The sequence below is a fragment of the Dinoponera quadriceps genome, unplaced genomic scaffold (assembly GCF_001313825.1).
Source record: "Dinoponera quadriceps isolate SergipeBrazil2010 unplaced genomic scaffold, ASM131382v1 scaffold777, whole genome shotgun sequence".
In the NCBI taxonomy this organism is placed as follows: Eukaryota; Metazoa; Arthropoda; class Insecta; order Hymenoptera; family Formicidae; genus Dinoponera; species Dinoponera quadriceps.
In genome coordinates this window covers 2,148,396-2,161,843 of record NW_014555488.1, presented here as the reverse complement: position 1 = coordinate 2,161,843, position 13,448 = coordinate 2,148,396, and the positions used below count along the sequence as shown (strand labels likewise).

At 46.1% G+C, this 13,448-nt stretch overlaps 1 protein-coding gene across 2 annotated transcripts in view; it reads left to right on the top strand.

Annotated features, from left to right (window-relative positions):
* The window catches only part of LOC106744415 (bifunctional heparan sulfate N-deacetylase/N-sulfotransferase), a 155,595-nt gene that overhangs the window by 132,226 nt on the left and 9,921 nt on the right, over positions 1-13,448 (top strand). For both annotated transcript variants that reach the window (XM_014619172.1, XM_014619171.1), the window contains exons 5-6: positions 5,738-5,990; positions 8,220-8,411. In XM_014619172.1, coding sequence (XP_014474658.1) covers positions 5,738-5,990; positions 8,220-8,411 — 445 coding nt within the window. The remainder of the gene's footprint in view (positions 1-5,737; positions 5,991-8,219; positions 8,412-13,448) is intronic.

The following is a 13,448-nucleotide window of genomic DNA, read 5'->3' as shown; positions in this document are numbered from 1 at the left end:
ACGCCGTCGTGAATTTATCGAGTGGCTCTCCATTCCGCGAAGAGAATTGCCCGAGTTTCGCGTGTACTCTCGTCCCTCGAGTATCTATATGTTATTAATCTATTAGAGCTCACAACGCTTCCTTACGATAACGTCACGCCGTTGCACGACTGCCGTCGCGCTGCTGTAAACGTCGTCGCGCCTTTGCTCCAATTTGCGTCAACTGTGCGGTATAATTTAATTCGGGAAGCAATTTAAAAAGTTTCGCCCGCCGGCATAAAGCGAAACGGGCCCGAGGAGGAGGCGATCCGCTCTTCCCGGCAACGCCGCTCCAAAAGTAATGAGACCGTCGCACTCGGAGAGTTCCCAACCCCGCTCGAACCCCGGCGATCCCGGCCTGACCCGCGTATGCCAAATCAGAAAGGTCACCCGAAAATTATGAAGTTGTTTTCCCGGAACTCACTTTCCGCCGTTGCCGCCGCCGCTTTCGCCGAGTTTTTCGCCCGGGAAAAGCGGCGGTTGGCCGAGAAAGGGGGGACCTGGCGGCGCGGGGGTGGCACGCGTCGCGTCGGCCAGAAATTTACGAGCCGAGTACGACTTTCTTTGGAACACACCCCGGGGGTAAATTATTTCCCCCCGGGGGCCACCGTTGCTTCCCGATGTTGCGTCGTTATATATATGTATATACATATATATATATGTATATACGGGGACTCCGAAAAGTCTCTTACCGCCTCTGCGTTTCGGTCTGAGGCGATAACTTACGGTAACTGCCAGAAGCGATCCGCGATTGCCTTTCCTGCGCGAACCCGCCGTTCGACGTTGCGCTGTCATTTAATTCGCCAAATTAAATTATTTCCCGTAATGAAAACGAATCCGAATTTCTCGTATGCACCGTTACAATTCGGTCTCTGCCTCCCCCGCCCTCCGCACTTTGCGCTTGTAATATCCGGCGTATTCGCGAATTTCCGCGAATTACATCTGCATTTTAACCTGATATTCGCCTCCGGTAAGTTCCCATCGTGCCGAAACGTTCGGACGATGAAACGCGCCGGCGTATCAAGTAATATCGCGATAACTTCGTGAAAAACTCGCGTTGTTTAACACGATGGAAATTACAAGGGTGGAGAAGGAAGAAGAGGGAGAAAGAGAGCAGTGGGGGGAGAGGAAGGAGAGAGGAGTGGCCGGTATAAATAAAATTGAGATGTGTTCGCTGAAGGAGAAAACGCTTTATACGCGATCATATTATTTCCTGGAAAATTGAGCGGGCGTTTTACTTGATTAAACGTTTTACCGAAGGATCTATTTGGACGCTGATACGCTTTACTTCCGACGTTTAATAATTTAAATTTGAAATGGAGTTACAGCGGGTTAATTAAACTGACCGTGCGGGGCCCGTTCGGGAAGTCTGTGCCGCTCTTCGTCGTAGATAATAATGCGATTCACCGCCCCGAGGAGAGAGAGAGAGGGAGCTGACTTCGGAACTCGGAAAAAGTGTGGGTTCCGATCGAGATAACGATTCCCCCTTCCCGCCGGGGAATAAATTCGGTATATAACCTTGAGCTCACGCAAGCCGATTAAGCTGGTAAGAGCAACGAATTTCAGGCAGGTAGTATTATATCGATTAACGTTAATCCCGGTCCCGATATAGGGCACTGGATATGGCGCAGCGACAAAGCCGGCGACGTGCGTAGAAAATGAAAGCTCCGGATAACGATAGCAGTTCGCCTCGATCTCGTCCTCAATCAATAGCGCCATCAACTCCGATCACACGTCCAACGCGCGCAATATCGCCGAAGCGCCCTCGACGCGCCCGCGTCAATTTTATCTCTTTCCACTCCGTATTAATTAAACTTAATTCAATCTTCTTCGCCTGAGAAAAAGAGAGAGAAGGGGAAGGAGGGAGGAAGAGAGAGAGAGAGAGAGAGAGAAAGACATGAAAGTTCCCTGTCGCCCCCGGAAGTGGACTGAACTTTTCAGGCACGAGTTGGAAATATAATTAATGAAACTATCCCGGTGCGCCCCAAAGTACAAATTCCGAGACGTCTCCGGTATCCGCGGCACGTACGGGTCGGTCTCTTCCTCCATCGTTTCGCGATCGGGGCTTCTCCGACCTGCCAATCGATACTTCTGAATTTCGCTTTCGTGAAAGGATCTTCCTTCGCGTGACGCGTGCGAGCGGCGGCCGAGCGCGAACGGGCATGCTAGAGCGCGAGTATTCGGCGCCCGGCGATTTCGATTGTTAGCCAAGAACAAAAGAGCCGCATCGGGAGGTTCGTTATGACAGTTCGTTAGCCCCGTAAATTGGCTAACTCGCCGTTAATGGGCGGTTACCAATTATCGAATCGATTACTTCGCTAAATTATCCGATTCATTCATTAGTTAACCCGAATTTTCCGTCGCGCGTTCGCACACGTCGCAGAAGGGCACGCGTATGTGCGCGGCCGACTCGCGGCTGACAATTCGTTAACGCAAAAATAAAGTCAATTACGGCGCGCTTGCAACCCAATAACGCTCTCATCTAATTATAAAACTATTACATTAGGCGGATTACTCTTGGTCCCCTTAACTCTCGGAACGCGTCAGCTCGCCGCGCCGTGTCGTTGCACCACGCCGGAGTCATTTATCTTCATTGCGCGCGAAACCAGTAAATTGCGCATTAATAGCATAAGTGCTAAACTAGTGCTAACTACACCGAGCGAGAAGCGTCTCTATGAGAGAACCATCCGGTAAATCATATTCAAATTTCATACCTAAAATCGCGAGTGTTAATATTCCGCGCGCGCCGAGCGTCCGTCCGCCTAATGTGCGTCTCGATGGCGCTCGTCGATTTTTGCCGTTCGTTGTCGCTGTTCGTTCCACCCTTCCCATCGTCTGCGCGCGACGGTCGGTCTCGCCAGCAGTGGGGAAAACTTTGCTGGGAAGTTATCGAATAATTTCGTGCCGAAGAGCGCGATGAACTCTTCGAATCCGACGAATCGTAATCGTATACGCTGTGCATCGATGCACACAATATACTGGGATTCTGCCTTAAGGTGCTTCACTGAGGGGAAAATATTTAGTATTTGTAACTGTGATCATCATAGAGAAAGGATTATAATCAGGAAAACCAATTTTTTAAATGTGTTATTATCACCTATTTCACTATTTCTGTGGTTAAAACTGTAGAAAAGTTATAGCTGACACCGAAAATAACTATAATTTCTCTCAATGTGCATACACCCGAGCGGCATAGATATTCTTAGTTTCATTTATAAAAAAAAAACATTAACAGATATTTAAAAAATTCTACGACAAAGACTAGATAACCTTATTAAGAATATCCATGTAAAAATACAGCTAAATCGGTCCAATAGTTTCCGGAATATTTTGAATATCGATTAGCAATGACGAGTTTCACGAAAATAGTAATAACAGCATTATATATCAACATTTTTTGCAACAGGCTTCATGTAATATGTACACAAAAATGAGAAGAATCGTCTCTCAAAAGGAGGATTTCGTAAAGTCAAGAATATAGTGAGCAGAAAAATTCAAACACTGGACGTTTCTTCGAGTATAGGTAGCCTCTTAAACAGCTATCTGCCGTTTCAGCAGGCTAACAACGTTGACGTTCATATGCCATTAGATCCGGCGGATCTGAACGTTAAACACAAACATGAGGCGGCCGACTCTATCATTGATATTGATCCGCATGGACCTTTCGTGGGTTTTCACGCTGTGTGCCTGCATGCGCACGTTTGCATGCGTAACTCAAAACTGTTTGCTCTGCAACTCAAATATCGTTTGCCTGATTTTTGAGCAGCGATACATCTCAGATGTCAATTCCGGAATATATGACGTATCATTGCCTTCTTATACCTCTCTCTCTTTCTCTTCCCCTTTTTCTTTCTCTCTCTCATTCTTCAAAACTATCGTATACGTCGTCGCAGTTGCCGATATTCGGCGAATATTCATATGTATTCGTATAGCTGGAGCTTCTAGTCGAAATGATATCTGACGTTCGCTTCGTTTACTAATGCATCAAATATTTGCCATCCATGGGAACTCCATTGTCGATGATTGGACGTAATTACTCTAGTTGTAACGCGGTTACGAACCGCGAAAGCAAACGAACGGAGAGCGATTTATCGGCGCGTAATAAATTTCGACGTTAGTCTCGATACGCTACAAATAACAGAGAGCGAGCGAGCGAGAGAGAGAGAGAGAGGAGGGAGCGTAACTTCGCGCTCGTCCGTTGAATATTTATTTCATCGCGACTTTACGAGCGAAACATGTTTTCCATTCCCCAAATCTGCTGAAAAAATCGAACGCGGACTTACCCATTGGCAGGTAGCGTATTTTTTTTTCCTTTCCCCTCTTTTTCGCATGTGTGCGTGTTTTTCTTTTTTCGTCGCATCGGACTGCATCTCCAATAAATTTGATATCCGCACCACCTCTTTACGACGCGACAGGATATGAGAGAAATCCATCGGTACGATCGACGAGGAGCACCCGCCGGTTTATTTCCGCAATAAAATCATTTTATCGCGTTCAGAACAGAAGTACGCTCTGTCGCTCTTTTTTTATTCTCTTTTGCAATGGCAGGGTGCAATGGATATAAAAATATCCAGATAAGACTAAACGTGGCTCGACGGTGCCATGATACGGTTATCGAAAAAAAAGAGGAAAACGCAATAAATCTCGATACTGAGTTTCTCAATCTATCACAGTGTTGAGAGAGAGAGAGAGAGAGAGGGGGGAGGCATCATACGTGTAATTGCTTTATTATTCGCGGAGCGTTTCGGACGGTACATACAAATGGAATTTCGATATAAAGTGTCTCAGTTTTATCGTTTAACAATACCGGCAGTCTCGCCGGGCTACTTCTTTTATCGATATTCCATTTTACTTCTATTTACTATGGCTCCCACTTTAAACATCCCAAACACCATCGGATTGAAATTGTCAAAACACACGTTGACGGCTGTATCTCGCGTGACTAGCGTTCGCGTCTAAATATTTGCCGTGAAATATTTGCGTTGGCAGGAAAAGCGAGAGAAAGACCGCGTAAAGTATCGGCCACCAGTGAGTAGGAGAGAGAGAGAGAAAGAACTGAAACACNGGGGGGGGGGGGGGGGAGATAGACTGGAAGAAAAGAAGAGGAAATTTATTCCATTTTAAAGAACACGTTAACTCCGGGCGGTGCTTACCTTATATATAAGCTGCGCAAGAATAATGCGTACCTAAGCGGAGTTTGCAAAAGTCCACATCCCTCTATGTTCAATTCTTAAGTAAAGAGACCCGGAGGCGATTAGCGGAATATATATCGCTTCAGTTTTAATGGCATTCGGAAACGATAAATGTAGAGAGTACAGTTACAGTACTCTCTGGGTGCTCGCGGTATTTCCGAAAAAAAAAAAGGAAAACAATTTTTACGTTTGCATTGCAGTGTCTACATCGTCTCATCGATGTTCGATGCTGAAGAGTCGCAATCTCGAAAATCCATCATATTAGCCCATCGCTGGATATTCCATCCGTGAAAACAAATAAAAACGAAAATATCTCCGAGTAAAAATTTAATGAAATTTTAAAGCGATATTATCCCCCGGCGAAACACCGAAACTCGGTTAACGTGTTTGATTTTTTTTCACGCAAACGGTTGTGCCGATAAAATGGAATAACTGTTTGTAATTTTTTGGTCGCTGTTTTTTTTCTCCTTCGGAAGAATGCACACAGCGTGTATCTCAACGGCAAAAAATCATCGTTATGATTCCAGGTACAAAGTGGAGGTGGCCGGCAAATCTTTACCGGTGCTGACGAATCTCGACAAAGGTCGGTACGGGGTGCTGATCTTCGAGAACCTAAACAAGTACCTGCAGATGGACAAGTGGAATCGCGAGCTGCTGGACAAATATTGCAGGGAATATTCGGTCGGCATCGTCGGTTTTGCCCCTCCCGGAGAGGAGAGCCTGGTCGGTGCTCAGCTCAAGGGCTTTCCGCTTTTTATACACACGAATCTTAGGTTGAAGGTGAGCTTCGTCATCGTTACGTTACTTGCACACGCTCAGCAATTCTGTGATGTATCACATCTATGATTACATCGGTCACGAGCGCTTACGGTATAATTACTTTGCTCGCGGGATAAAGAGAACGCCTCTTTTACAATCAATATCGAATAATACTTCTCGGGAGAGTCGTACAGAGAGATAGAGACGGAGAAAGGAACAAGAAGTAGAGCCGGTGAGTGGCAATCTTCAAGGAAGCAATCAACTTTATATCGCGGAAAACTGGTATCGAAATGAGAAGGAAACCTTCGTAAGAGAGTAGTAAAAAGGAGTAGTAAAAGAAGTGTAGTACCAGCGCGACGCGCGCATTAGGACGAGCTTCGGTAATAAGATAATCAGTATTATACGTGTGTCTCCTCTTCCCAACTGGCGGAGCGCTTATTATTAGAGCGCCGTACCGTGGACAACGGAAAAGCGAAATGGAAAAGATGTAGTGGGGGAATTGGTGGTCAATTGGAATCATATTCATACTAATTCGTTTCGATCTCTGCTTGTGTTCCCCATGGAGCACATTTTACGGAAAATTTCTGCGGAAAAAGAGAAAATAGTTGGGAAATTCTAACTCCCCTAAAACTTATAACATATACTTTTCTGAATTCTTTATAATTCCACTCAAATTGTATAAATCTCTTAGAATTTGTTATTTATTAATTTATTACAGTTATATAAATTTTTTTATAAGATTGATTATTTTTATTGGCTATAATTAAGAAAATTTGATTTTTCTCTTTTACGGATTTTCGTTTCTCCTGTGCATGAGGAACACGGTCAAATTGAAATTTGAGATCGGAACAGGGTTAGCATCACAGCCGCAGACCTAGGGAATCGGGAAAAGTCACTAGAAACTTAGAATGTCAGGGGAAACGTGGTAAAGTCCAGTGAAAGATATAAAAAACCTATATTAAACTTTACTTACGCACAATTCTCTTACATTCTCTCGACCGTGCTCTTTCATTACTCATTCTTCGTTGGCCTGAATTTGCATTCAGGTTTATATCATATTACTAAACTTTTAAGTTTGTGTTGCTTCTAATAATATAAGCTACCTTTCCTGCAATCCTTGCTCCTAAACGCCCAAGTTTAAGATTACATATTGCTCATGAGAAATTCTCCGCTGTCGTCTGGAAAACATGGAAAAACCAGGGAATTTCAAAAATTTAATTTCCGTGACAACCCTGAGTATGAATATGATTCCAATTAGTCACTCCCCTATTACATCCTTCTGTTCCGCTTTTTCTATGCCCGTGGGACGACACTCTTATTGTTCTCCCGCGCGGGGATGCATCTGCATTATTTTTGCGAGCCGCTCGCACACGCGCACGCATCCTCGGGAATCATTTTAATAATACCGTCACCTTATTAGGATACTTAATTTTCCGCCATCAAGCATCTACCCATCCTTATTATCCTCGTGAGTTACGGCCTTCTTAAAACTTTGGCGCATCGATCGCGCATGGCACATCTCGTGAGTAACGATCATGCCGCTCGTAAAGCAAGCAGAAACTTGGCGAAATTAACGTTGTGCATGCTCATCGGGCACGACAGTATGAAGTATATCATTTCTCCATAAATAAGCTCGCAACCGCAATGCGATTACATTTCGGGGCGCGAGCGCGGCTTGGAATAAGGAGGCTCGGACCGATTCAATTTCCCTGTTTGCGTATGGAAACGCTACGTGGTTTCAATCGGCGGTTAAATCGCGCCTAACGTTCGCAAAGTCTCGATACCATTTTGGAGATATCAAATTTTCAATTTAACGATTGCCACTTTCTCTGTCTCGCTTTCCCTTTCGCTCTCTCTCTCTCTCTCTCTCTCTCTCCATCGCACGTGATCGTGTGACTACGCGCTATGAATTTTCGAATAATTTTTCGCCCGGTGCAACTATCACACCCATGCGACGCCATTACGTCGTTACAGTACACCTCCGCACGTTTTTACAGAGAATATTGTTTTGCAAGCCATTCTAAATATGAAATCGCCGTTTTATCAGCGCGCACGCGCGCGCGGAATCGCTTCGAGCGATTCCCGTTTAACAAAGCGGGATGCCGCTCGCGCGATACGTCCGAAAATCTGATTTCTCGTCGAAAAGCGAGGAGAAATCCGGCGGGGAAAGCGAGCGAGCGAACGAACGGACGGACAGACGGCGAAACTTTTGTGCTGGCCGCGGAATCAGGTCGCTCTTTCTTCCTGCAGGATGCTCAGCTGAATGCGGCGTCTCCTATTCTCCGATTAACCAGATCGGGGGAAACGGCTTGGGGACCACTTCCTGGCGGCGACTGGACTATTTTTCAGGCGAATCACAGCACCTACGAGCCGCTCGCTTGGGCGCACCGAGACAGCCTTGACTATCCGGCCAACAAGAGTCCCCTGGCCACCGTCATCCAGGTGAGTCTCAGAGCACGCACATTCCGGTCACGTATCCCTTCTCGGACGACTGCGGAATTAATGCACCGGACGCGTCCGCGCGTACTCGCCGGCGACGGGGATCGTTTAAATCATTTTCCCCCTCGCGCATCCACCGGACCTCGGAACCTTACACGGATGCGCCGCGCGACGTTCGGCTGGAGTAACTCGCTCGCTCGCCGGAGTGACAGAAATTTCCTGTGTTTCGGAACCGAGAGGGTAATTTATACAAAGAGAAGACATTCCCTCTCTGTTGCGCACGCGCGAATACGCGGTAACATTGAGGAGATGGTTCTCATGACGTCGTACCCGAAAGTTTCAGTTTATCGTACGTCAACTTTGAGACCCTCCCGTTCCCCATTATGCTTACACAGAGCTTCGAGCGCATCCTTTGGGAATCCTTTATTAACTCGCGCGCTCGGATCTCTTATCTCGTGCCCGGAGATACAGCGGGCGGAAGGGGGTGATCTCGAAAAACAAGAACGAGCGCGAAATTTCCTCGCGCGGAGCTTCGTTCCGCGCTGCCCCCGCGGCTAGAGAGAGGTGTTAAAATTGTCCGGATGAGAAAAGTCGGCAAAGACGCGGGGACAATTCGCCAAGTAAGTTCCCGCGTGACGTCCGCGCTCCCTCGCCCTCGCGAGGGACAACAAGGATTCCACCTCACCCTCTGAGAATCTACGGTTCTCGCGAGAATCGCTTTTACTCGGATATCTCGAAACGATTTCGGCGCCCCTGATCCCCGGAATCGCCCTTCCGCGCAACGAGGTGGCGGCCGACGAACGAGGCACGAACCGCGGCCGATACGACTCGGACGACGATCATTTTTAACGATGATCCCAGTGATTTCGCGTCGAGCAAGAGGAAGCACAGCATCACGGTCGGGGTAAGTGAAGCGGCCATTACGACTTGCGATCCCAGGACGCATTGCTTATGCACTTGTCTCTCTCTCTCTCTCTCTTGCGAGGTGACAGGAGGTAGATAAAGAGAGACAGGGAAGAGCCCCGGGCTCTCAAAGGGCAGTCGAGCCGGCCTTCTTCTCCCCATCGTCGCCGCGACTCTCGACGACGATGCCCAAAAAAGAAAGCCGACGGTGGAGACGCGGAAATTTTCCTGATACGCCACTTCACTTTGCGGCGGAAACTAACGGAGGGTTGCGTGTAACGAAGAAAGAAAGGAAGAAAGACGGGCGGCCCGGCGGGGAACAAGAAGCTGAGTGGCTGTATAAGATCCGCCGCTCTCGCCAGGGGTAGAACAAAAGCGAGGCCCGGAACAATACGCACAGTGATTTCGCCCTGTGCTTGTGCCGGCGGCGTGTGCGCACACGAGTATTCCGGCCGCGAAGAAAGCCGGAGGGAGGAGGGCGGGGAGGAAGAAGAGAGACCCCCTCGAATGTCGCGCGATAAGAAGCACGAGTGCCTTCGACTTCTTTCTCATGCGTTGACCCTTAACCGATGTGATAAGACCCCGCCGTTGTGTCTGCCATCTGCGAGTGAAATCCATCTCACGGTTATCGTAACAGCGCGCGCGTGCGCGTCCTTCGCTACTTTTGTTCGTGCATTCTTCGATTAATCTTGGAAATTCCGTTTCCTCCTTCACTGATGAATTTGTATCATGAATCATGCGCTGGGGTCTTTTTTCCCCTTCTTTTCAATCTCGAGTCTGTATGATCCGTATTAATAGAGAAGCTGGTATTTGTGACATCCCATTTACATTTTGTAGAATAACTTGGTTAATAAGCAATATTTTTGATTGAAAACTTCACGGATTGCATTGCGTTAAAGTGTTGTTCAATCGATTCTAGATTCAAAATTATGAAATATTTATTATTTAGAACGTTATGTATAAAGATGTGAAAGTATTTATATAAAAATATTGGTTTTGTTTGAAAAAACACAGTCTTTTGTTGCAAATTTATATATTTATTCAAGATAAACTCTCGTAGAAAAAGTAACAATGAATATACCGTGAATTTTTAATGTACATATTGATTTACTTGTCTAAAGGTAGATGTAAACTGTCAAAAAGACAGTTTTTTTATAAAACGAATAGACTTTTATATTTATTTGCAATTATTGAAAGGTAGCAAAATGCCATGTTATTGTTTAACTTTACATAACTTGAAATGTTTATAGCGGAATAAAATATTAATTAATTAAACAAAATATTCAAGTATATATATTACTGTGATAATACGCTCAAGTTTGGGAAGTATGAGGAAATATATGTAATTAAATTTTGTTCTTGCAAAATTAAGATAAAAATTAATTAAACGCTAAAATGTATTTTGCAAATATTTCGAAATGCTCGAATGTGAAAATGCATTATAACAAATGCTGACTATTGTATATCGGCATATTAGCGTCATTGCGTAACAACAAGCTATTAAACAAATGATTGCCTAAATAATTGCTAAAATTTGTCATCTAATAGTAAGCCTTGAGCCGTAAGAAATTGACCAATTACAGTCGAATGTGAGAAAAATAATTGATTGGAATTAGTCAATTTCTTACGGCTTAAGTTTTACTACTCTATTGTAGACACCGCTTTAAGGGGAGCCGTTAATACCTACAAAGGTCATAATACCATCTTCTCTAGTTATCACTTGAAACTTGTCCCAAGTAAAATACTGAAACTTCAATTCAGGGTTAGATCTGAACTTTTCAGCTGAATTATATGATATATTTGACATTACATCCGCAAACGCTATTCAACTGAAAAACTCGCGTCTAACTTGGAATTCAAATTTGAGTGTCTCATTTGAGAAAAGTTTCAACTAACAACTATTAATACGGACCTAAGGGCCTTTGTAACTTGTCAGAGGACGCGGCTCCTTTTCGTTACGCCGGTCGCCAATTAATTTCGCATCGATGGCGAGCGCTAAGTACGCGCGCGCAATTTTCCTCGTCCGTCTTCCCTCATTTTTCTCTTCCGTTTCTCTCGTCCTGACGATCCTTTCTGCGCCTCGATTGCCGGCGGCGGCGGCGCCGGAAAACGAAAACAAATGTGGAATTTCCGCGATACGGCTCGTGGCCACCGGTATATGCGGGCGAGAAGAACGAGGAGAAAAAGGCGGAGGAAGAGGAAGGGAAAGGAGCGAAAACGAGAGGAAAAAGGCTGGTAGAGTAAGTTGTGAGAGAAAAGGAACGAGAGAGAGAGAGAGAGAGAGAAACGGTGGAGCATAGAAAGGATCCGACGTCGGTGGCGGCTAGGTGGAGGTGCGGTGCGAGGGTGAGACTGTGAAACAATTCGCAGAGCCGTCTCGACCGACGTTTACATTCGTGCAGGAATTCGTAACTACAAGATTCCGGACGTAACGGACACGGAAACGGGAGGGAGAAGCGAGACGACGACGACGACGATGACGCGCGATAAACGCGAGGGGGTCGCAGACACGGTCATCCGAGAGAAGAGGCGCCGAACGGCCGAATTGCAGATGATATAAAGGAAACTGCGTTCATCCGACAGACGCGCGAGATATCGTCCGATATAACGAAGAACGGGGAAAACCCGCTATATCGCCGATGTCTTGCTTGCTCGTCCCGACGGCGCGACGTCCTTCCACCCATTCGCGAAACGCACGTCTCACCGTCGAACCGCTTTATCCCGGCACCGTCTCGACACACAAAGAGAGAGAGAGAGAGAGAGAGAGAAACGCGCGAAGAGCTTCTTGTTAACTTTCTCGTCCCTGCGGTACCAACGACGGAGCTATTATATCTCTCGTACGATAATTCGCCTTCTCTCTTTCTTCGAGGAGAGCAATGGAGAATCTGTCTTGTATTTATCTTCGATATTTAAAGAGCTAGATATAGTCGTGAAATATGGACTCTCGGGACCAGCTCGTAACTTGATACCCACCGATGTTTTCGCTAACGAGAGATCAGCCCCAAGTCAATCGAGAGATATTATTAAACGCGTCTGCGAAATTTACATTACATTGTTACATGATACATTATTCGACCGGGAAACAGTAAAATCTCGCGACAGAAATTAGAGGTTATATAAAATGACAGAGAAATTTAATAATATTCCCGATCCTCTTTAAATGTTTACATTTGTTTCTCGCTTTTAACATCTGCAAATATAATTCCGTGCAATAAAATATATAAAAATTATTTCCTAAAACTATTAATATAATTAGTAACTGTGGAATACCTTTTCACATGGAAGTCGGTACCGATTTAAATAACATTCGTAACCATCATGTATTGCCATTCGAAATATTTTTATCGCAATTTCTTGTTACTCAACTTCGCACTGTGTTGGTATACTCAAACATTTTATGGATACATTTCTAAAAATGTTGTCCGCCTTGGCACCACGATGCCGGCGGTGTGTGCAGCAGAAATTCGGGAGAAAAACTCTCGCACGACGACGACGACGACGACGACGGATCCGAATTCTTCGTTTAATTGGGCGATGCGAATTTCACCCTGGTTTCGTTATAAATAACGGGACGCGAACTTGTGAAAAAGCGCGGCCCCGACACGGTCGCACGGTGGCAATTCTCGCCGCGCGGTTTATCGGGAGCCGCGTCTCGCATTCGCGGCATTCCGGAAATATCCCGACAGCTTCCTGCTCCAACAACCCCCCGTCGTCCCGTCGCGCAGTGCCATCAGCGGAGTTTTGCTCCCTGATGAGACAGTGACGATGATGACGACTAAGATTACGGGGGATGCTGAACGAGGCCGGAACGAAATAAATTGGCGGTTCCAATGGGTAGCAAATGAAGCCCCGCCACGCAGTCGGCTCATTAATCGAATGAGCCTACGGCTGATTGGCTCCTGATTTAATCACCTGGCTACCTGCGCGATCCGCGTATCTCTCTCCGACCCTCGACCGCCGTCGCCGCCGCTGCCTACCTCCCTTCTCCCGCGCGATAGGATTATCCGTGAGATTATTATTGTTGTTTACTGCTAACAAGCTCGGCTCACTGCCGAAGCTGCGGAGCTGCCGTCGCCGCTTACCGGAGAGTTCCTGTCGAACAATGTAATTAACACGTCGGACGTTCGCGATTACTCG